Raw genomic sequence first — 23,610 nt, forward strand, 5'->3', positions numbered from 1 at the left:
CCAAAAATTATCTGTATTGTATCCGAAAGATCAAGATCGTGCGTCGATTAAGAAATAGGGAAAGTATCGAAAGTTTTGTCACTGGTGTCATTTACAAAGAGGCGACGAAGCTCTTGCAATAGAAAATATAAAACCAAAAAAGATTTGTGAAATTTTTTTTTTTAAATTGTCATTGATTTAGTGGTCTCGAGTCGAGTTTGAGTGCCCGATCCCACTTGTTGCTATGTGTTTCGAAGGTAAAATTGTCTGCACTCTCGATTCGCGGCGTCAAAATAGACCGATCCATTTGAAAATCTAAGATCGATCTTGTAAATCATCTTCAACGTCATCCAGGGTAAGGTCGGGATCGCTGTGGCATGCAATTCGCGAAATAGAAAAGATTTGTTATTAAAATATTTTTTTTCCCCGAAATTCCTCCGTTTCGTCATATTTCAGAGTTTACGTACTTTATTCCCACCCTTTATATTAAGCAGTGCGAAGAACCCCCGTGCGATTGCTAAGACACGTGCTATGCTAAATTTCAGGCATAATGCCATTTCATAATTGTTTAACGGATGAATAACAATTACGCATTCGACTAGGACTCGTTAATATACCCAACCAACTCTCAGCCAAGATACGTCTACGTCAGTGCTCTGTACTACAGGGTGACGTATGCCATTTTTTGTAAATTTCCTTAGTAAACTTTACATCAGTCTCTTCTTCGTCAGACGTGGGACGCGACGTTGCAGGCTGATTCGTACAATTTAATTAAACGTAACTCTACCTGAATACCCGATGACCTTGTGTAATTTGAGAAGTGGAGAAAAAAAAAATCGAACCAGTCGAATCGTACAACACGAGGCGAATAACAGTTGAAGTAAACATTCGTACGATCGGTGGTTTGTTTAAACGGACTTTTCGTTAGGAAAAAAATATCCATACGACAACTGAGAAAAATCGTAACTGGATTAAAATCGTGCGAGCAAGTATAAGATATGTTTACTAAAGTGACACTCGATATTAGAAACAGTAATGGAAACGTGTTTTGCATCGAAGAAGGCTCAAATCCAAATGTCACCATCAATGATAAATCCTGCGATTGAAAAATTGAAAGCTGTAATTGAAGGTGAAAAATTTTTGTAAAATTTTGAAAATTTTTTTTTGCCATACCTACGCCGATGGCAAGGTGTCATAAGTCGCACAGTGTTGCAAGACGTCTCAGAAGTCCAGCACAAAAATTTGCACGGGTTCGCCGTATAAGTCCATGCAATATTATAAATAGAGAATTGGTTTCGTTTAGAACTTGAGAATTAACACTTAGTCCAAATTCGTAGGAGCCAGTATAGGCGGTCGTCACGTCAATACCGGGCACGCTGTGCTAAACGCGAAATTTGTATCCAATCTCCAGCCTGCAAAGGACGTTGGCGGATCGTGCGAGATGGTAAAGAATCGTGAGTGAACCAGAGGAGAGCCGCAGGCAAAGTAACTGGACGAGCAGGATTGCGCCTCGTCCATAATGAATTATAAGTGAACGCTACTAAATTCGGAGATACGCGAAATGACTATTACGATTCCGTACCAGGCTGCTTTACTGAGTATAACTTTTAATTCGAGTAAATTGCCAAGGTCCGAAAGAGAAACTCGGATAAACAACAAATATCATCGAGAGCATCGACATTCGAAATAATTATGAAAATAAACCCAGGACCCAGCGTATAAAAGAACAACGAAATCGACCGCGCATGCGCAGTGCCACTTTCTTTCGAATCTTGTCCCGAGTCTTTGCGACGGAGCATTAATGCTCGACCCGTGAATCATTCGAAAAGAATGACTGTCGAATATTACCTTCCAGAAGTGTTCCCCGTCTGAACCGTCGCGAACAGAAACTAAGGTTTTTCGTGACGCGATGAAAATCGCCAGCCGTTAATATTGCCGCGTCAACTGACGGAGACGAGTTTGCCGCTTTCGAGTTGGGACGAAGCAAAATATTATCGCGATGGCGGAGGATGATTATTTTATCGCAGGCAGCTTTACGCGAAGGCTGCCAATAAAGAGAAACGGCACCAGCACGGCCCTAACGGACGGAACGAATGAATTTATTTTTGGTAAATAGGCCGGGTTCCGTAAAGAGTCCGCGTTCCAAATTCTACGTGACGTTTTACGCTAGCGCCCAAGGAAACGCTGTTCGATTCGCATTTGGAGCAGCACCCCGTGGCGAGTTGACCTTGAAGGAGAATCCACGATTACGGGGAAAAAAGAAAGCCTATTGGCCCGCAAGAGAAAAATTTCACCCATAAGTATGGCTCCATGCGTTTTTTCTGACGTGATCCAAAATCTCAGTAAATAGAGGTAGATCGATTTCGATATGAAAAAAAAATTTTCAAAATTTCAAAAAAGAAAAATTTTCAAAATTTCAAAAAAGAAAAATTTTCAAACATTTCCAAGGATATATTTTCGAATTATGAAAATCAAAATTACGCAAGGGATACGTGTCTTTACGCCCAGCGATACGTTGCACAAGTAAACCCCGGGTCGTGTTATATCGACGTACGTGTCAGGCACAGTAGCAATTGAAGTTACCCAATGTCAATTTCACTAGCGAGAAACGAACCAGACCAATCGGCCTAGCGGTCGGACTCGGTGACTTCGATTCCGCGTACGATGCGCGTAGTTAAGGACTTAAAGTCTACGATTCAAATTCTCATCCATGAATAAAAACAAGCCAATCGCCTATCCAAGCTGCGAGCATCCTCGAGAATAGCGACAACCCTTGCCAGTGATATTCGTATGGCGCATGCACAAACGTCGACCGCATAATGGCCATCGATTCGACGTGAACGTCTAGTCGATCGTTAGGCAATCGACTTGCTTTCGTTGAACGAACACAGAGCCAGCCGAGTGTCTGGTACAATAGTTGAGCGAAGGGAAGAGCGAAAGCGACAGGAATGACGAAAATAACAGAGAGAGGGGGAAGTAAAACGAAAAAAAAAAACCCAGCAAATTCATATTATACATGACGCGGTGACTCGACAGTGGCCCAGTTTACGAATGAAACACGAATTAACCAGAGAAACAGAGAGTGGATTTCGAAACTTGCCTACTGCGTGACGCGTGAGATTGGGAAATTTGATCCTGCTGATTTCTTATCGACGATAATCGAAGATGGAGACAAGTAATTGTACAAGGGGTCCTTTGGCAGATAAATGAAAAACTATAGGTACTCGGTAATAGGATTTTGAGTTATATCACGAAATTGTGTAATACGACGTAAACAGCATGGCAACGGAGAATTAGGCGACGGGGTAAAAGTATTGACTTTCGTCTTAGAGACAGTCTATTTTTATCCGTCATTAATGATTATGCACGTGACCCCTATTGTATACGAAGCCTAAGGTTTCCTGACAGCTGATTCTTCCGTGAACTAATGATTCAGACACTGACAGAGTGACCTTGTCTCTGTTCAAAATTCTTGTTTACATTAAGCGCATTTCTTCCTGTAATAATTGGAAGCCAAATTACATATCAACGTTAACGGACGATAAAAGGAATTTTTAGTTTCCACAAGAAAATCGTTCATTGTCAAAAACGTATTTGGTGCATTAAAGCGAAAAGTAATTTAAAAAAATGTTTTAATAAAAAAAAAATTTCTTTTCCCATCATTGACCTTTTTTGGTCAACCCAACAGTACTCCAATTGGTATTATCGTACGGTAGCGGATGATAATAATTGGCGATGCGAATATTTAAAATTAAATTACTTATAATGCGTGATTATTGGGACAAGTAAAAAAAAATAGTGATATAATAAATAAAAAAAAATTTATCTTGCCTTCATTGACCTTTTTTTTTGGTCAGTCCAACAGTACTCCATTCGGTATTATCGTACGGTAGCGGATGATAATGATTGGCGATACCAATATTTAAAATTAAATTACTTATATCGCGTGATTGTTCGGATAAGTAAAAAAAAAGTGTGCTTAATAAAAAAAAAAGTTAGCAAACGAAAAATAAGTTTCAAAGATAAATCATATTAACACTATAAAAAGCGATAAAGGTTCACAGCTATAAGGCAAACCTAGATTACACTAAGCGACTTGATACTCGAACCTGTAATTTGTGGTATGATTTGTATCGATAAGGAAGAAAAAAAAATATTAGGTCACTCTTGCAAGCCATATTCAACTAGTCATGCACGGTTCAGCTAGTTCAACTAGTTGATACGGTTCAGGTAATAAAAAGAGAATTTCGAAATTCCGTTGATCGACGCTCATTCTGTCACGTATACGATTAGAGCGACACTTTGGATAGCAGTGTCGGGTGTGGTAAATAAAAATGTGAAAAAATTTTTTTTTTCGAAAATAAGAAATTGTACTTATCAAAAATACTTATTTCCATAAACGACGCAGCATGTTTATTTAGCGCACGTAATGCGCGCGGTTTTTTTTTTATTGGGAAAATAATAAATTACCAGTCGGGAAATCCTTTCTATTTAACGTCTATATGTCAAAAGAGACGGTAGATTCTCTGGCAAGTACGTAACAGATTAAAGTATACATAAAAAATAAAGAAAAATGAAATTAAAAAAAAAATACAACAGACCGTAATATATGTGGCGGGCTTCAGGTAAAGGGTCAATGAAAACCATAATTTTGGAAAGAATAAAACGACGATATAAAGGCAGCGTCGATGTAGATAAGGAGGATAAAATTTGAAAATAACAAAAAAAAGCCGAAAAAATTTTTTTTAAACTTTCCTCTCGATAAAATCAAATGACACTAACATCGTGCAGATAACGTGATCCACGTGAACGGTAAGTTTATCGTGGGCGCCTCATTGTTTCCTTTTCGTCTTTTATGGGAGCTCACGATAAATCCGTGACACAAGCATAAATTTATAAACTAAGCGAGTCAAGCTAAATGAGAAAATGATAATCAACTTAAACATGCCTTCGGTACTTAGACACGTCGAAAGTATGAAGAACCACGTGTCATTTGGCTAGGAGCGCATTACTTGCGAACTGTCAAAAAGCCACGTGGAACTCGTGGACCGACTACGTATACAGGTTTAGTTAACAGAAACGCACCACATGAAGTTAGTGCTCCCGTTCGAGTCTTATGGTAAAAGCACGTTCGGGTGGATCGAATAAACTGGTATGTAAATAGCATAAGGCCAAAAGCGCATTTATTTGACAGTCTTGCGGGGCATACAAACCCCGTATATCGAAAGCCCCATAAGTGGTATTAACCAAGGTGTGTCTAACGTATGTGAAATTAGCATTGACGTTAACGATACAGCGTAATCAATTATTTTAACTTCTGTATCACGTGCCTTACTCAAGTCGACCTGAGCAACTTTTTTTTGTCATAACTCAATGTGCGAATACAATTTTGCAAATGACACGAAGTAAGACACACTGGAAATTGGCAATGAAATTTAAATAAAATTTAAGAATTCGCGAGGTCATAGTTTACGCAATAAGTTGCTACTGATTGTCTGGCGTTACGATTACGAACGCTGACCAGTGAACCAAGTCAGAACACTACGTAGACATTACAGTTCTTTGAGCGTATCGAACAAGAACGAAAGGTCAACGGTCAAAGTTCACCAAATGCGGTGTATACATAAATTGACGTGAATTTTCAAATTTCGCGAAAAAAATTTATCATTAGAAAATAAGAAGTAGACAAAATAAATTTTCAATCGCCTGACTTCGCAAGCGTGTCAGGTGGTGTAATTTTATTTTGAGAAAAAAAAAAAAAAAAAAATTATTTCACAAAATTCAAAACCATACGGAAACCTGACGTAACGAGTGTCTCGTTCGAAAAGGATCAGATTGACTTCCGGTGCGCAATCGCATTATGGCATACGCAGATAGTTCCCTGACTATTTGCGTGAGTGGAAAAAAAAATAAAAAAAAAAAACCTGAGCAAAGTCACTCGTGCCAAATTCACTGACGTGAAGTCTTGTCGATTCGCAATACATCTCGAAGCAACCGTAATGAATTTTCGAATTCGAAACTGGTCTTGGTCAGGATGTAAATGACGTGGGTAAATATAGCGGAGTAATATGGAAAGTGAGTATAGAGAATACCGAAGACGAGTCCAAAATCACGCGGTTTATACGATATACGTTTGTACGCTAACAGCTGACAAGTTTTTATTATACGATATACAGGTTAATCTTTTTATGCCGGTATAACAACCCAATAATGCTAATTATTTCTTTTGGATCAAATTTGATTGCTGTCTTGTACCGATTAAAAATTAGGGGGGCACCGGATAAGAAAAAAAATCCAAATATTCACGTTTTATTCCATATTTTATTTTATTTTTTTTTTTTCCATGCGGCTATAGTAACTGTAACTGTACTGTGGCACAGACGGTACTTCCGGTTAAACGGTTAAATCAACAAAATTGAGATTGGAGCAACTAGAGAGCACTGAATTATGATGCTTATTTCAAATGATAATGCAGAATTGACTGTCTCAACTTTATACGCGTCTAGGTGGTGGCAGCATTTTTTACCTGTTTTTCAATAATTTTCCTTTTATCACTGCAATACGAAAATTAAATTTGTTTCACAGCAATTAGATAATATATTAATTTTTCTACCGAGTTTTACCTTTTTCGTAGTTATAATATCGCATGAATTTTAACGCTATGCTCTTAAGACTAAATCAAAACGGACACAAGGTCAAGGGGAGCCATGAATTCGAAAAATAAGATAAATATGCGTATACGGGTAGAAAAGCAAATCGACATACGGGAAGTGAAAAAAAACATTTGCCAATTAGCCAGCGCTCAGAGATATCTACGTAATGAGGGACAAAGACCAAGGAAGAAATTTTGGAGCCATTAGTAAAGGACCTGAGGCATCTAAAAAAAAAAAGATATAAATTTTTATGTATTATATCTCCCAATTAAAAATATCGCATTAAAGTAGATCATCGGGTGGCAATCGTAACCCGCATTAGAGATTTTCATAGTTCGAGCGATTCGACGATACGATAAATAAGGTGAGATTATTTTTGAGCATCGGAGTAGGAAGCCAGTGTAAGAGGCGAACGATACGGGTGATGAATAATTTATTAAATCGAGTTAATAAATTACTGTGTTATTAAAACCGCAAGTATATGCCTCAAAGGCATCGGCATGTGTTGCGTTGTTCTACAGTGATATGACACGGGTGCCATTTAATTTGAAAAATGTTATCAAAATCGCCAATAATTTTTTAACGGATCACTGACAATTATGATACAGTTGGTTTGCCTTACTCTTTCCTTAGACATATCTATGGAGATTGGAAAAGAACAAAAAATAGATAGCACGTATTTGGACACCCGAAATATAGTGTTGTCGAGTCACCTCGAAATAATATGTGGAGAATTTGTGACTTGAGATAAAAAATAATTGCGTATGACCCGTTTAATTGATTTTAACTCAGGGATAAGTGAACGCTGATGCATCGTCGAGAAATTAATATAAACATGTATATTTGGAATACGATAAGAAGCGTCTGCATTAAGCTGCACTTGGAGTTTCGTGTGTCGCAATGAATCCGAACCTTGAGATTACGAGTATGAAAAACATACGTGACGTCGAATGTATTTTTTTTTTTGGACAACGAAAAATTCGAAATAACGAAAATTTCGCGTTTCGTTAATTATACTTGTATTTGTCGCACTTTACTTTGTGGAGACATTTGAAAAAAAAAAAAAGAATTTTTTTTTTTTTTTTTTTTTTTTTTTTTATTCACAGGGTGGTACCATTTTATGCATGGATTGGTTGGTGAAAATTGAAGAGGAAGGAGAGAAGACAGTAATTTATCAAGATTGTTCAATGAGAATGTACAGGGGAATTACGATAATTGGAAATTGCCGTGTCGTACATGCTGCCTCCTTTCTACGTATACGGAGTGCGTGGTGAATGTCAACGGTTTTCAGCGTGCATGAACTTTAACGCGCGAGGAATGCACTCAAAAGTTCAACGTCCGTGAAGCACGGGGAAAAACGTTGCGACGGAAGGTGAAACGGTGTAGGATGTAGAGAGAAAAAAAAATAGCCCAAGGATATTTTCCAGTTGTTCGTAAAGCCGATTAAATTTCGTCGGAAAATACATAGCGACGACGTCCTCTTCCCAGTGGCTTAACGACGACGCAAACACGGTCAATTATAGCTATACGGGCAGATGATAACAATGCGTTCAATAAATTACAATATTTTCATTAAGTCCAATTACGATTCATTGATGACAAACTCGTCTTAGAATATGTGAGAATTGGTGAGTCAAAGCGACGCGTCCTTGAGCACGTTAATTTTTAGGTCAAACGCATAAGCGGCTTGAAATATTTTAAATTGAGAAGGCAAAAAAATACGACAATTATCCCTGGTGTTAATACAAGGTGATCGATAAATACAACGGTGATAGAAATTCCTATATCTGGTATATCAGTAAATCGCGAAATTCTCGAGACGAGGAGAATTAAACGTAAGCATACCCTCCAGTCCCATTCTCTTCTTCTCTAGAATCCTCCCCTCCGTCGGCCAAGAGGCGAGAGTGGGGCTTCCCCTCTTTCTCGCTGGCAACACGTAACCGAGCAGACCCGCTAGACGCGCATATATTCACTACTAAATATAACTGCTGTTTGCTGGGGCTATTTCCTGCTCAAGATAAACGCGAGCCAAGAGAGCAGAAATTTGTCTCTTTTCTCTCTCTCGATGAGTGCCATGTGTTACTTGTAGTGGTACATAGGTTCCAGCTCGGTGGAGTAAAAGAAAAAATCAAAGTATTTGCGCAATCGCATTTTTTCCCTAACACCCGGTACGTTTGGTAAACGTCGCGAGAGTCCATTTTCGTGAAGCGAGTGAGCTCGTTTCGAATAAACAAAGGTGATTGGCTGCACCGTTTATCCGTCCTTGATAAAGAGAAATGGAGACAGTGACAGAAAAAGATGATAAACCACCCGGGCCCGTTCACTGGATATAACGGTTCCGTGGTGAGAGACGTCGAGTTGCCGAGAATAGTTTATTATTTTTGGCGCACCCGCTAGATCGTAGAACGTCGTCGAGGGCTGCACGATCTTTGTCAGTGCATTGAGTAATCTCTGATATGTTAAAACCTAAGTGGCCAGTTACTTAAAAACAAAGATGTTTGTGTAAGGTTGACGTGTCGTGAAACTAAACAGAAAATAGCGAGGTGTTGCGTGGCAACGAGAACCTAATAACGATTGGCTCTCGTAAGTTGTTCTAGAGCTTCGTTCAGGTCGAACGAGTCGATTCGTGACAGATCGACACCCGTTATATTGCTCTCAAAACAATGGGACCCGTTGACAAAGAAAATTTACTCTTTGCCGTCTTGAAAATTCGAAATCCAAGACACTTGTCTTTGCCGTGAATCAAGGAATGACGCCATGCACAATTTGGACGTGTCGATATTCAATGAAAAATAATGTATACGATTGCCAGACACCTGCCATGGTAACACGTTAGACCGAGGCCTTATGCTGCGTTCACACGTCCACTTGTACGTGGTTTCACAAAGCTCGCGAATAGGAAACGACAACTGGAATATAAGTAGCATATAGTCGGAATATAAAAAACGTACCTTCAAACGCTTAAGCTTGCCATCTCTCGCTGCGTTGTACACGACGCCTCTAAAATCCATTTTTTCATGCTACGCCCAAGAACACGGCAGAGCACATGAGAGCCCCTCGTGCGACTCTCGGCGCTTCCTTTGTCCGTTCCGCCAGTCAGTTGCTTCCTATTTCTCTTCTTGCTCACTGTTTCTCACTCGCTCTTCTCTCTGCACTCCTTCCTCGTGATCGTTGACTCCTTTGCACAAGCTTTATGCCTATTCGTCCGGCTGTCTCTGTATCCGTTGGATGACAGGAATGCGGTAGACGTTAGCTCGGTTCACTGTTATAATCACGCAGAGCTTAGTAATCCAAGCGTCGTTACCTGCACGTTATCGGCTGACAAACACGCGACCACTACCTCGAAGAAAACCGAACCTCTCCACTCGACGTCTCGACAACTGCTAAGCTTAGCTTAATTCAACCAATGGTGTTCGCGTCGATTGCTACTCCCCACTCTTCGATAATGTTGTATGCGGTGCTTCTATTTTACGTACTCTCTCTCCCACTCCCAATGCCTTCCTTTCTCCCTGACTCTCTTTATATTCGTGGTACAGTGTCCTCCGTGTATGATTCCAACGCTGGTCGCCGGTCCTCGTCACTCTTGATATTTTCTTGCCACTTCTAGAATCCTTTCAATGACTTTTTGCGACGCTACTGTCAGCTGGTTTTACGATATCTCAGGGTTCGCAGGAATTCTCGGCAGAGGGCAGCACCTTGCGAGGTACATGGAAACTCGTGTCGATAAATTCTATTCAATGGCGATTTCCTCTTTACCCAGCTACTTCTGTAATAATATGTTAGGAACGAAGGTTCTTTTATTTATTCTTGGAGAAATAGAGGAACCGTATGTGACAGTCGTTTTCTGAGAATTGCGTGTTAGCCTAGTTATATTTAAGCAGAATTCTAAGAACTCTCTTGTCTTGAATTAGTACTTGTCAAACAGAGCTCTACCCTATTTGGGTAAAATTTATTTATTGGAAACATTCGACGCTTTCTGTTCGTGCTTGAAAATAAAATATATAAACGGGGCTTTTTGAAAAATAAAGTATCGCCGAGATAAATTACTCTACGGAACAATTAAATGTTCTTTTGCTGAGCATAGTTGTCAGCAGTTAACGTATGTCTTAAATCATTGTCAGCCCCCAAACGTTATCTTGAATACATTAGCTACACGTAGGATATTGATTTAACGATAAACAATTCTGATTTATTGGTAAAGGGGAAATAAAAAAAATTTCAAAAAGTCGTTACATACCTCAACAGCACCTTAAATTCTCGTACGTGCCTTTTATCTCGTGTTACTCAGGACTATTGACATTTTTAATTATTCAAACATGTCTGTAAACGATCTTATCTCCACAACTTATCATTCTCACTGATGATTGTGACATATAATGATTTTCTCAATCAATAAATCTGGCGCACCTCAAAAATCATGAAAATTACATCGAAAAATGTCAAAACAAAATCACGTGTTGAAGTTCTCTTATGTTTTTCAATATTTCGAACTATCTTTAAGAAAGACGTGAAACACCACAATGGCGAAAACATCGTGGCAAATGAAACTTTTACCTGTGGTTTTACTAACAGAATAAAGATCTCGACATTTTCCGATCTTACTGTTATTGACAAGCCATCCCGTTGCAAATTAACGTAAGCTCCTAAAGTCCCCGATAGTAAAACATCGACCGAGCACGTAGCAACGAATAACGATTCTCCTGGACATTGACGAATGTTGAGGATTCATCAAGGCGCACTCGCACTGAATCGCCGTTAGTCACGGGCCAATTTGTTGTCGCCGAGTAAAAAATAACAGTCCTTAAAAGGCAACTTGAACGATCAGCTTCGTCCGACCGATATGTTCAATCAATGCTATATCTCCATAACTTACCATACCTCATTAAATGAATTTCCGTGTTCATAATACCGATATAATTAATGAAAAACAAGCCAACCCCACCAATCAAGGTTTAACCTCAATAAATTCAAATAAAAACGTTCAACACTACGAAACATCCTTAACCCAGTATTAGGCGTGCAGAGGCGCTGAGACACCCCAGGTCGACGCTAGTCAAACGAAAAACAAATTCGCGCGAAGATTTCCAATCTAAAAGTAAAACTAGCAAATTCGTAATACAGTTGAACATCAGTCTTAATCCACGGTTGATTACGGTCTCGTGATAATTGCGAAAGTACAAAGAAACACAATTGTATTTCTCACGAAACGTCAAAGGGGAATGAAGAAAATGTGATGTTGGTGGTAAGACAGAGAAGCGGCATGCGCGGGCAGGAGGGTCTCGTTGAATGAGAAAAAAGCCGGTTGTAGATGGGTCAGAGACACAGACGTAGAACGAATGTAACTTATAGATGAGAAAAGTGTCGCAAGAATACTGCGAGCAGCACGGAGCTCGTGGAATGAAAGAGTCTCTTGCAAAAGAGAGTCGGACTAGTAGCGTAGACAGTAGTGTGGAGCGGCCGGGGAGAGAGGGAAAAGTCGGTTGCTGGCTAGAAACTAAGAGTGGGGATTATTCGTATTCGGTCGAGGAGTGGGGATTAGTCGGCGACAGGAGTGGGGACAGAAGGTGATGGCGGCAACAGTGGGCAATAGTGGCAGAACCAGAGGAAAAGTACATCTCCTGCGCCACTCCTAGGCATTCGCTCGCAATCCGTCCTCGGAGTTGCTCGGAGTTGTTCGGGGGTGGGAGTCGGCGGGAGCTCGACTATTGAGAGATGGCGGCATGGTGCCTTGTTGGTGAAGAGTGAGAGAGAGAGAGAGCGAGCGAGAAGAACAAGCGTGGAAGTAAAGGAATAGAGACGGCAAGAGACAGGGTGAAACAGGGAGAGAATAACGAAGGGAAAGAGGAACCTTCATGCACGAAACGACCTAGCAACGCTGCGCCGCCGACGCTCCATGTCGCTCGAGTCGGTAATGGTCGTGACTGATTCTGTCTCACTCGCACTCGTGTACCGATCTGGCACAAAGAAACTAACGGCGAGCCAAGTGGCTACGACTTTTTAACGTTAAGGTTAGGATATCGCATACGCGCTCATGGATCTTTTTAATGTGTCATTGTTTCTGATGCACTTTACCTTTATGGACGAGTCGGTCCTTGTGTCGGACTGGATGCATCTTTGGGATGCGTTCATGCTTGCGGTTGATTGAAGCGGTCGATCGTGGGATCGAATGACCCCAGCTAAATCAGCGAAAGTGAAATTGGGTTATTGCATATACGTGTACCTCGTGGTTGAGGTAAATTTTTCCGTTTTTAGAATACCTTGAATTTATATTCTTTATACTGGACATAATTAGGGGAGGGGATAACTATACGAAACTAAAGTATGCACTTGGAGATAACTCGTGTATAATTATTTCGAACGTATTCAACCTTCTGTTTTTCGAAAATTTTCATTACCAATCCTTCCTACAGTTTTCTACCGTAATCAACAAGTCATGTCTCCCATTAGACGTAATTTTGAAAAATATTAATAAATTAACACACTTTTTTTTTTTAATCGTTAAGCGCCATTAGTTTACAATATATATATGTACACACACACACACACACACACACACACACACACACACACACATATATATATATATATATAATTTCGTGTTACTACCATAATGAAAATATCCCTTGCAGCTTTATAGCCCAAGGAAGCGATTACCATTTTCCACGGCTATCAGTTAAATGAAATCAATTTCATCGATTTCATAGCCATAGTAATCATGTACAATTTCTTACACAATTTCCATCGTGCTTTCTCATCCCCGTCCATTTGTCTTCATCGATCGGCTTTCCAATAATTTCAAACTATCGATTCCTCCAAATGACCCTTACCCGCTGCATTTTCTAAGAATACTTTCACCCTAATAAATCTTCGGGGTATGTAAAACCGTTGACAAAATTGTTAGGTTGCATTTGCAATTTTTCTCAGCTATCATTAAGTACACGGATAATGATAAGCCGCGTTTATGTTTTCTGATCTTGGTTGCGACCAACATTATGCAGCTATCGCATGTGCGCGAACGCGCCTGTGTCTAAATATTAGTTTGGGTTGGAACCTGCTTAGACGTTACCGCATTCAGATAATGGCATGTGCTTGCGAAAGTGAAAATATGGGATTTAGCAGGATTATGAGTCCAGGTAAAAAAAAATACGTTACGATCGTCTTCAATGTATTATTGTATATGAGCCTTAATGAATTTCGAAATTGACAATTATGAGAATTGTATCAACGAAGGTGACATAGATATAAGTATAAGAATAAGTTACATAAAGATGCACTAGAATTTATGCTTTGTTGACGTATACATAATTGAACCTATCGTTAAAAATTTCATACAATAATAACAAATTGTAATTGGCTGCTTAATCAGAGATAGTAATTAAACTTCGTATAATTAAAATCCTAATACAGATAGTAAGAACAATATGATTTTTTTAAATCAACAGAGACAATACAATTTATTATTTTTCACATATATAAATATGTCTGATTCTAATTCCAAGAATGATTTGGCTGTCCTCATCAATTCAATTAATTATTTTAATATAGTTTAGATACTTAGAAGAGACTTGGAATCAATATCCTGACGCACTGACACTCAATAAGAGTGTATATAGCACGATTAATAAAAAGCAAAATTATATGAGATAGTTATTGGAAAAAATATATATATACAATAAACAATCAATAATCAGTCAATAGGCACAAGCTGGTTTCTTAAAAGTAAGTACAATCAATTCCGATTAATCAGACGCATCTAATTGCACAGTATTCGACTCCTTTCTAATACGCTCTACGAGAAGCACCCAGTGTCCGCGGACAATTTAGATTTAGCGAGGTACACCCGGTGGTCGTTTAACCGAATTCAAGATTCATCTCTGGAGTCCAGTCTGACTGCGATATACGTAGAACACAGTGCGCGCGTTAATACGGACGACAGAGAGGCAGCCTCCGTACTCCCACACTCCGCACTCGACACTCAACACTCGACACACAGGGAACTTCTATCCTTACCGAATGACTAGTGCTGTCCAGGCGCACCGGCACTTCTATATCTCTCGGAAATTCCATACACTCTCTCTCTATATATATATATATGTCTCTTTCTGTCCCACTTCCACTCCCACTCGTCCTCTCTCTCTCTCTCTTTCTCCGACACTCTACTCTTCACGTACAAAGGCGTCTGCGCATGCGCGCAGGGTCACAACATTCGGCGGTACTCGGTTTCCATTGTGGCGTGTTGCGAGTGTGTGACAGGGACGATGTCAGACAGAGCAAGCTGGAGAAGGGTTTAGCTGAGGAGAGTGCGAGAGAGAGACGAAAGGATAGCTAAGAGTAAATGGTGGTGGGGGCGACGCGAAAGAGAGAGAGAATCAGAGTGGGGGTGAGAGCGAGGAAGATGGAGAATGAGTATTATTTTGTGTGTGTGAGACAAAGAGAGAATACGACGTCGGCAGTGCGGTGGCGTCGGTGTCGAGAGGTTGCGAGCTTGAGTGAGAGGGAACGACTGACGGAGATAGAATGAGAAAGGAGAGAGAGAGAGAGAGAGAGAGAGAGAGAGAGAGAGAGAGAGAGAGAGAAAAAAGAGATCGGTGAGAGACACTCGCGTGCTGACTATGACGCTGTGTTGGTGTACGCGACGCTATTGGCGTGTTTTATACGTGAGAAAGGTGAGACAGTGCTAGTGTATTCTCATTGGTGCGGCGGCAAGCGGCGTTAACACGTTCCCCGTCATCCAGTTGGAGGCCCAGCACGCAGTCGAGCGTCGTTCGTTGCTCGGGACGGACGGGAGTGTTTTCGTTCGAAGCTTCATTGTACGAATCGTGCACGTTCCCTTCAATAGCCGCGCGTGTCTCTTACGTATTGTGGTGTTATCCTTGTGCTCTCTGAGGTCTTAACGAGTGTATTTCATATTTTGTATGTACTCGGAGGATCGTCGGCTTGTCAAAATTTGGAGGTTAAGTGTGGTGCATCGAGAATGCGCGTGAAGTTGCAGGTAAAAGGAAATTTGGAGGAATGTGCGTGCCAGAAAATGTTGATCTATTGACAATGGGATACCGACGTGTTATATTTGTTTGGTTTCTTCCTTGTTCTAAATGTCAGTACGCTCGCGCCGTAATAGAAGTGAATTATTATTCGGCTCGTTTCGTTGTGTAGATTGGATTTTGGTTTCTTGCTCACTAACGTGTTTCTCCGTTTAATTTCGCGCTCATGCGAGTCGACGGGCTTAGCTGATTCGGCCTCGCCGTTTTCTACCCGGCGTTTTGATCGCTATCGGTCGACCCTCCAAATACCGTGTGTCGCCCTGCCCTCGTACTCGATCGTCCTCGATCCTAACGAACTGGCTGTAACGTGGCCTCTCTCTCTCTCTCTCTCTCTCACACACACACACACGCACACACTCTTTCTCTCCACGCATCCCTTTATTTCGTTTTGTTACCGGCAACGAATCAGCATCCAGTAACGTAGCATAAGCGTGTACGTTTCGCTGAGTGCGTTTTAGCGTGACAAATCGCGCGATATGCTCGACGGTCCTCGTAATTGTCGTTGGAATTTACCTTGATCACAGGATCGTTTACGCCGGCAAGACCTATTGTTTTTCTTTGTTTCTTTTTCCCCTCTCTCAGTCCCTCTCCCATCGATCAGACATCGAGAACCCAATAAACCCAATAAACGAATCGATCGATGCATCATACCGGACTTCAGATCGTTCGTAAACCATCAATTACGCTCGCGGTAAATTATAAGAATTCCTTGAAAATGGAGTATAGAGACCTCGTCATTTAACTCTTGTTAAAGTCGTCTGACGAACCTTTGTAAATTCTACCCACTCGTATCGGACGTCTTCGTAACGTTTTTACAACCTTACCAATCGGGAAACGCGTTTCCTCATGTAAACATCCTCTATCGGCCGAAGGTTCGAATTAACGTAAGTAACGCGCCGGGTATTGTAAACTTCCTTTATTATATTATAGGGAATTTATATTTATATGTTCTCTCAAAACAATCCAAACGTAACTTTCACGTCTTTACTTCCGCGTGCACTCTTTTTTTTTCCTAAACTTCCGTAAACTCAACTTCACGTTGTATAGACTTTTATCTTTACCTGGTTAAAGCTTATGCGTCTGGTAATTTCGCTCCTGGCAACCTGGCCGTGTCTTTTTTACACGGCTCTTAACCATCGTTTACATGTTTTTAGCCGACCCGAGCTTCGCCTGTCGCCTCGGCGTCCGTAAAGGCGGCTGCGTCGTAACTTCTGGTTTACTTTTAACTTTGGACATTTGACCGAGACGACCATCGCCCGATATTATGCCAGTCGATTGATACGCAATAAAAATATTTTTCGCGGTGTGATTAATTGGCGATCCTTGAAGAAGAAAAAAAATATTACAATCTTAATTTCTCAACGTAGTCCCATTTAACCTCAATTAGTTTTGCATACTTTGGCAAGGCGTTCGACGATCCGACGATTGTAGGTCAAAAGTCATAATTTCGCGTTCGCGCGTAATCGAATGGAATGTCAAGTGTCACCTAATGGCTTCTCTTCATATTTACACGTTAATTTCACAGATATCCGTGGAAAAATTTTAACGGAGTTCATAACGCGTCAAGACTCTAATATATAGTGTGTTTTGACTAGCGAAGTATTTGTCCGCGGAATGCAGTGGAAAATGAAGAAGTAGAAGTTTCTTAGTTGTTGACACGATACGTACACGGAATTCGACTGGTGGGAAGGAAGGAAAAACGTTGATTTACAGGAATTATAGATGTAACTGTAAATGTCTCGGTGAAATCGACAGGACGAAATTTTCGCTCGAAGTTTGGCCGAGTGTCGGTGGTGAAAATAAATTTGAAACAGTAGTAATGAGTTTATACCGGGTGCGTAAGTGATTCTCATGAAGTGACACTGAAGAAGAAGAAGAGAAAGAAGAAAGGGACTGAGAAGAAGGATTTCGTTACGAATTATATACCATATATACACACATACTACATGTATATAAAGACATAGAGGATTACGCGGTAAAACGTAGTGTGTGAGAATGAATTTTCTGTTCCGTTTACACCAGTGAGGATACGTGATGCGATAAATTGGAAAAGCTTTAAAATTTTTGGACCTTAATGGTGACGAGGTGGGGGCAAAGGGTGAGAAATTCCTTGAAGGTAAATTCTGTCAAGATGAAGTGACGGTCTGCCAAAGTTGACAGCCGAACCTGGAATACTCGGTGGTGGCAAACTTTGTGACACGATTAAGATGTACCCCGCACCGGCGAGACATCCAGCCGCTCCCGTAAGTTTTTTTTTCCTGTCGTCAGAAATAAGCAACCCCCCCACCCTCTGAGGGTGGGGGAGATATAAAACGTGTATTATAAGCTTGTACCCCTTAATATCGTAAACAGCGAATATTGTAGGGACGGTCGATGAGGGTTGCCGAGACGAAACTAAAAAAATGTTTAATCGATGGTTTTTGTACATTTGGTACCTAAACTTACCATTGACAGACAAGACAGGCGAGGACTTTACTTCAAGATATGGACGAAGACATTGACATCGATATTTGTAGAAATATTTTTTTTTTGGACTTAAGGTCTATGAAATTTAAAAATATTTTTAAATACAATTTTTATATTGCGCGCGAATTTTCATTTTATCTTAAGCATCCTGTGTTTTCAATTTTCATATAAAATTTGGTCGTTTACGAAAATTCGTAAATGACAGCTTGACGTTTGGGTTGGTGAAAATGTTATGTCCATTGTGTTATGGGTACAGGAGCGGTCGCGTGGTTTTACAATAAGGTTTATGTGTGGATATCAGAACCAATTGAGGGTGCACCTTCAATGAAGCCGAATGGAGACCTCGTGCTTGATTCTCCCCTTAATGCCCTGTGTACCCTCCCTCCTTATTTTGCGAAGGGTTCGAGCCCCATTAAACCCTGTCGAGGAGTCTTGTATACTTTTTTTTCCCTTCCCTTGGCATAGGTGTAATCTCTTGGTATACGGGATAGGGTAATTGCGTGTTTGACTCTATACAAGTTTTTCTTTACGGGTAACTTAGTCGCGTGTACACAGTGCGCATGCGCTGTCGGCGTTCTCCTTTCCGCGAAACTCGTACGTTTGAAAATTTAATTTTCAAGCTTTGCTTTATTTTTTCTTGTTACAGCTTTGCACCCTCTTTCAATTTTTCTCACGTTTTGGCTTTTCTATTCTTTTTTTTCTTTTCTATTGCTTTATTCCGTTCTCTTTTTTGCTTCTGTTTTATCCTTTGCTGGTTGCTTATGGCTAGCGCGTCTCTCTCTCTCTCTCTCTCTCTCTCTCTCTCTCTCTCTCTCTCTCTCTCTCTCTCTCTCTCATGACTCTACTTTGTTGTCACGTTTTACCTGGCAGCGTCGCGACGCTTTCACGCGAACCCCTTGCAACGTGACTTACGATTTCTTTTTATTGACTCTAAGAAAAAGGTAATGAATACCACTTTGCGATGATTACCGGTACTAGCTCGCTGAATTGTTTTTCGAACATTTATGCGTATATGTACTTTCGAAAAAATTGTGTTTAACGCAAATGTAACTTTTTGTCGGAAATTGGTTTTTGCTTATTTTTTTCAAATTTATACGCGCGTCAGTAATATTAATTTGGTTGAGCAAAATTTTAATATACACACATATATATATATATATATATACATGTCACTATTAACTTGTTTGTAATTGGTTTCACAATTAATTTGCACTTTTCATTGTTAACCATTATTATCGTTATGAACTTCATTAGGAAGACGGCATCAAAATTTTTCTATCAGCCCAGTGGTGGCGATCTTAACTATAGCAATTCGTACCAGGATGTCGATACTGTATTAAATTTTCTTTTTCTTGCCGACGATTTACATGAACTTTTCAATCGAATTCAATGATTAAAACTTCAATTTGATTTTCCGGAATTTCGTTTTACACGGAATTACGTCATTTAGTTTGATATTTCCTCCGAAAGCGGTCAGAGCATAGTTTTGGCCGACCGGAGGTAGAAGTCTGATAATTATTACCATTTTTCGTGAAAATGAATCTTGTCACGTTCACGCGCACGTGCACTTTGGCCTTCACTTTATTTTGAGCAAATATATGAAATTTAATAATTTTATTACCCAAATCGCGCCTAACTCGAGTATTTCGATCAAACCCCCCATCCCGTTAATGGAGCTGCTCAACGCTTAAGGCTCAACGGACTACCAACGTTAGATAAGAAAAATGATGAATTATTTGAACGTAACGTTATTTGAATATAACATTTTGTCAAATGCATTTAAAAATTATATAAAATTTTTCTACTCAAAAACATACAGTCATACTTGTACAGTACTGTATATGGTACTTGGTAGAGCTTTCATCTCACGTTAATTAAATTTATTCGAATTTTTTTTTCTTCTTCTGTGTCAACATATCTTATGAAAGCTTCGTCTCATCGATTGTGTGCTTTATAAAAATTTATTTAGTTTACACTTCTTTGGTAAAAATATTTCCGTGGTTTGCACCACCTAGTCCTTATTGCCAATAGCGCCTGACAGACTCTGCAGCTTCCTTTAACCCTTCGAACAGTGCAGACGTACGTTCCAGGTCGTACCTGAACCGGTACTGGAACAATGCATTGCTTGGTGGATAAATTGCGTGGAAAATTCAGAGATTTGATTTTTTTTTCTTTTCTTTACGTGTCCACATATGTTACACGTGTGTCTACGTGTTTCATATTTCTCATAAGATAGTCAAAGTAACGCGTTAAATTAATTTATACAGTAAGGAATGTCGATTTTTACGAATCTCGTCGATGACTACTTGACACTGTTTATATGTTGATCGAACAAATTTTTTGTCACTCCTGTCAATTAATGTTTTTCATATATATATGTAATAGGTATATGTATACCCAAAGCCGTGTGTGGGCGCAGGTAGCGTCGTACTATTTGCCTGACAAAGTGGTCCTTTGCCCGTCGCTTTTATTCTCGAGAAATCACAGTAGGGGACGATCGGCTGGTAGAGCGACTTGGTGTGAATTCTTTTTTTTTTTTATTTTCCCTCCCCGCTTTACGTTGGACGAGTGCACGCGTGCACGCTGCAGATAGGGTTGCTATGTAACAAAAGATTTTTACGTTTTTTTTTTATTTTTCACCTTTCTCTTTTACTCACAGCCACCCTCTCTTTCCCATTTGACTCTCAAGCGAGTTCGTTATCCGAGCGATATATAAAAATCTATGGGTATTTCTTTTTTTTTTTCAAGATCGATCCGAGCGATTTTGGTTTTGAAATTTTGACAATTTTTTTTTTTTTTTTTTTTATGAATCGCATGGAACGAACGCGAAAAAACGTCTTATCTAAGTTTTTTTTTTTAAGTTGGAAAACCAATTCCACGCGAATTGATAAGGTGGAATAAGGAGCGTGGAAGGCGCCAATGTATTTAATTGAATTGTTAGTCGAAATTCGCTAATCTCGGCGAGGGTTAACGGGGAGCAAAGAAGAGGGTGAAGAAAAAAAAAAAAGTAATTAAAACGTTGAATGAGCGCCAGAAAAAAGAGTAAGTGAAAAGAATCCGCCGAAGAGACACGAGACGCGAGATATCGAGGCGCCGAGTTCGTTTGCCATTCTCATTGGCGCAGATTATAGAGAGAACAATTTTTTGTTGCGGTGAAGATTAAAGTGGTAGGGGAGGGGCAGGGGGTAATAATAATAATGCAGACGAGTACCCACAATGGCCAATGAAAAAAATATTCCCGGGAGTAAAGGGAAAAAAAAAAAAAAAAAAAAAAAAAAAAAAAAAAAAAAAAAAAACAGGAAAAAAAATACAAAAAAGAACCAGAGCGGCAAAGAGGAAAAAATGAGGCAATGACAATCGCTAATCAAATTGCGTCACGACTAATTGTTCGCCGAGTTGCTCGGCTTCCAAATTGCGCTTCGGGGACAATTGAAAAGCTCATCCCAGACGAAAAATCGTTACATCGACCGTGAAGCGTTTTTGCCGTCCGGCAAAGTCGTCTTTTAGAATTTGTTTTTTTTTTTTTTCGTACCGGCCACTTTTTTCATTTTTCATATTTGCTTTTCCGAATTCAACTAAAAAATATACGGCATAAGTTCAGCGGCCGATCTAAGACGTCGATCGATTCATGGGATATATTTTAAAAAAATTCACCTCCCACCCTTTAGCCGATCCGTCCGATTAAAATTAAATGTAAAAAATACGTGAAATTTTGTTAGTATTTCCGAACACTTATTTTCACCGTAAACAATTGATTGCCTTCGATTCTCAAAAATTGTCCGCGCCACTCCAATCCATCCGATCGGTTTCGATATCGCAAAAATATAATTTGCCCATTCTCATCAGTATTTACGAACACTTTACTTTTGACCTCGAAGCAAACTGCTCCCAGTACCCGAATCAAGTGGCGCCGAGTAAAGCGTAACAGAAAAAGAGCCACGTTCACGTGCCTGTAAAACGATCCCAATACCAAACAACATTGCATCAATAATTCCACAAACATATCACAGTCCCAGCGACAGACACGCTAGGCCATCGAAAACCGAAAGAGCGTAGAAGCAGCCCCGCGGAAACAGTGCCTTAGGTAATTGGTGGGTTTTAGTAGTATAATTCTTGCCCGGTCTATATCGCAGGGGTCTAGAAGCGCGCATAGTCCATAGCCTAGGGGTTATGGGGTATGGTCGGTTGTGGGACTTGGGAAGCTTCTCGATGAAGGGGGGAGGGACGGGGGGGGGGCTTTAGGCAGTGGGGATCCGTTAGGTTTGGGGTTTGGGGTAAGAACGGTATGACAAGCATTTGATGAGGGGACCACTGCCGCCCACTGAAGTCCCACCAGTGGTTCTCAATGAATTATCGATACTCGTAGTAGAAATAAAATTTTCCAAAATTTTATTAAAACATTTCTCTTAATTATCCAAATTCACTCAGACCGCTCCTCTCCGTTCGTAAGACGTAAAAATTTTATACGTCCAAAGACTCTTCATTATTATCGATCGTCATACGTCTGTCCAATTTTTACTGCATTTCTTTAGCCGATCCACGTGCCACTACGCGGGATTTCTGAGTTACGAATTTTCACTTACATCCGTTTCACTTCTATGACGTTTACGCTTCTATCGTAGCGGTTGAGAACCTCTGTATGGTCTGTGTTGGGATCGTTGCAACACTCTTGCCGTGCATCGAGGTGGGGAGACGAGAGACCCTGGGGTATTCCAGGCGCAGTGTTTCTCATTTGCCTCGTTATCGTGCCGAATGACCCGGGTCTTTCGGGTCGTGGGTATCTGCTTTAGTCCTTGTTTCGAATGAGCGTCGCTTCGAGAGGGTCTGGTCCAACATTTACATTTACATGTCAAACAAGGAGCGATGCTTTGGCTAAAGGACACCTGGGGTGAAATGGGGAGGCGACGGATGAAAAAGGTGCCGCGCGGGTAAAGGGGAGCCAAGGCCTGTGCATTTCGCCCGTTCGAATGACCGGGAATGAGCACCGCTGTCGATTACGATGATCGTCATCGACGCACGGTCAATTCATTCGGTTAGCGTCGTGTTACCGAAAGATATGGCGGATTCGGGGGTTGAATTTAATGACGTTTATCTAGCTTCGTACTATACCTTTGATATACTGTATATATATATATATATACCGGGGGTGTCTGTGTACCGCTTAGTTCTATAATGCGTGTTATTGCATGATGCTGCATTGTAACGCGTAGTACGTATTATTGATATTTCCAACTGCTAGATGGATAACCGATCCGTTGGAGTTAGAGCAAGTAGGTATGTGGTATCGGTATCGCACTGGTAATTAGAGTTACTAATTAGAATTCATCAAATTATCATGAACGCGATTTGTTGATTTTTATTATCGTCGGAACTAGGTAGGATAACTGGTTGATCCGAGGCATTAATTTTTTGAATCAAAGTGAAATAATTTTTTTTTTTTTTTTTTTTTTTTTTTACTATTCAAATACCAA

The 23,610-nt window shown here is 40.2% G+C and overlaps 2 protein-coding genes across 34 annotated transcripts in view; one reads left to right on the top strand and one right to left on the bottom strand.

The window, feature by feature from the left end:
* LOC107265662 (protein fem-1 homolog CG6966) overlaps positions 1-11,067 on the bottom strand; it is a 28,229-nt gene extending 17,162 nt beyond the window's left edge. For 2 of the 4 annotated variants that reach the window (XM_025083142.1, XM_025083152.1), the window contains exons 1-2: positions 10,870-11,067; positions 9,584-10,398 (exon numbers count right to left, since the gene is read on the bottom strand). In XM_025083142.1, coding sequence (XP_024938910.1) covers positions 9,584-9,643 — 60 coding nt within the window. In that variant the 5' untranslated portion in view covers positions 9,644-10,398; positions 10,870-11,067. The remainder of the gene's footprint in view (positions 1-9,583; positions 10,399-10,869) is intronic. The other 2 variants (XM_015735355.2, XM_015735373.2) reach the window with 2 other exon arrangements.
* A 1,184-nt stretch (positions 11,068-12,251) lies between these two features.
* LOC107265867 (protein groucho) overlaps positions 12,252-23,610 on the top strand; it is a 47,604-nt gene continuing 36,245 nt past the window's right edge. For 8 of the 30 annotated variants that reach the window (XM_025083101.1, XM_025083072.1, XM_025083112.1 and 5 more), the window contains exons 1-2: positions 15,241-15,545; positions 17,199-17,916. In XM_025083101.1, the coding sequence (XP_024938869.1) occupies positions 17,881-17,916 (36 nt within the window). In that variant the 5' untranslated portion in view covers positions 15,241-15,545; positions 17,199-17,880. Of the gene's footprint in view, positions 12,541-15,237; positions 15,625-17,198; positions 17,917-23,610 lie in introns of those variants that run through there. The other 22 variants (XM_015735751.2, XM_025083091.1, XM_025083057.1 and 19 more) reach the window with 15 other exon arrangements.

Source organism: Cephus cinctus, unplaced genomic scaffold (assembly GCF_000341935.2).
Source record: "Cephus cinctus unplaced genomic scaffold, Ccin1 Ccin1_scaffold0020, whole genome shotgun sequence".
NCBI lineage: Eukaryota > Metazoa > Arthropoda > Insecta > Hymenoptera > Cephidae > Cephus > Cephus cinctus.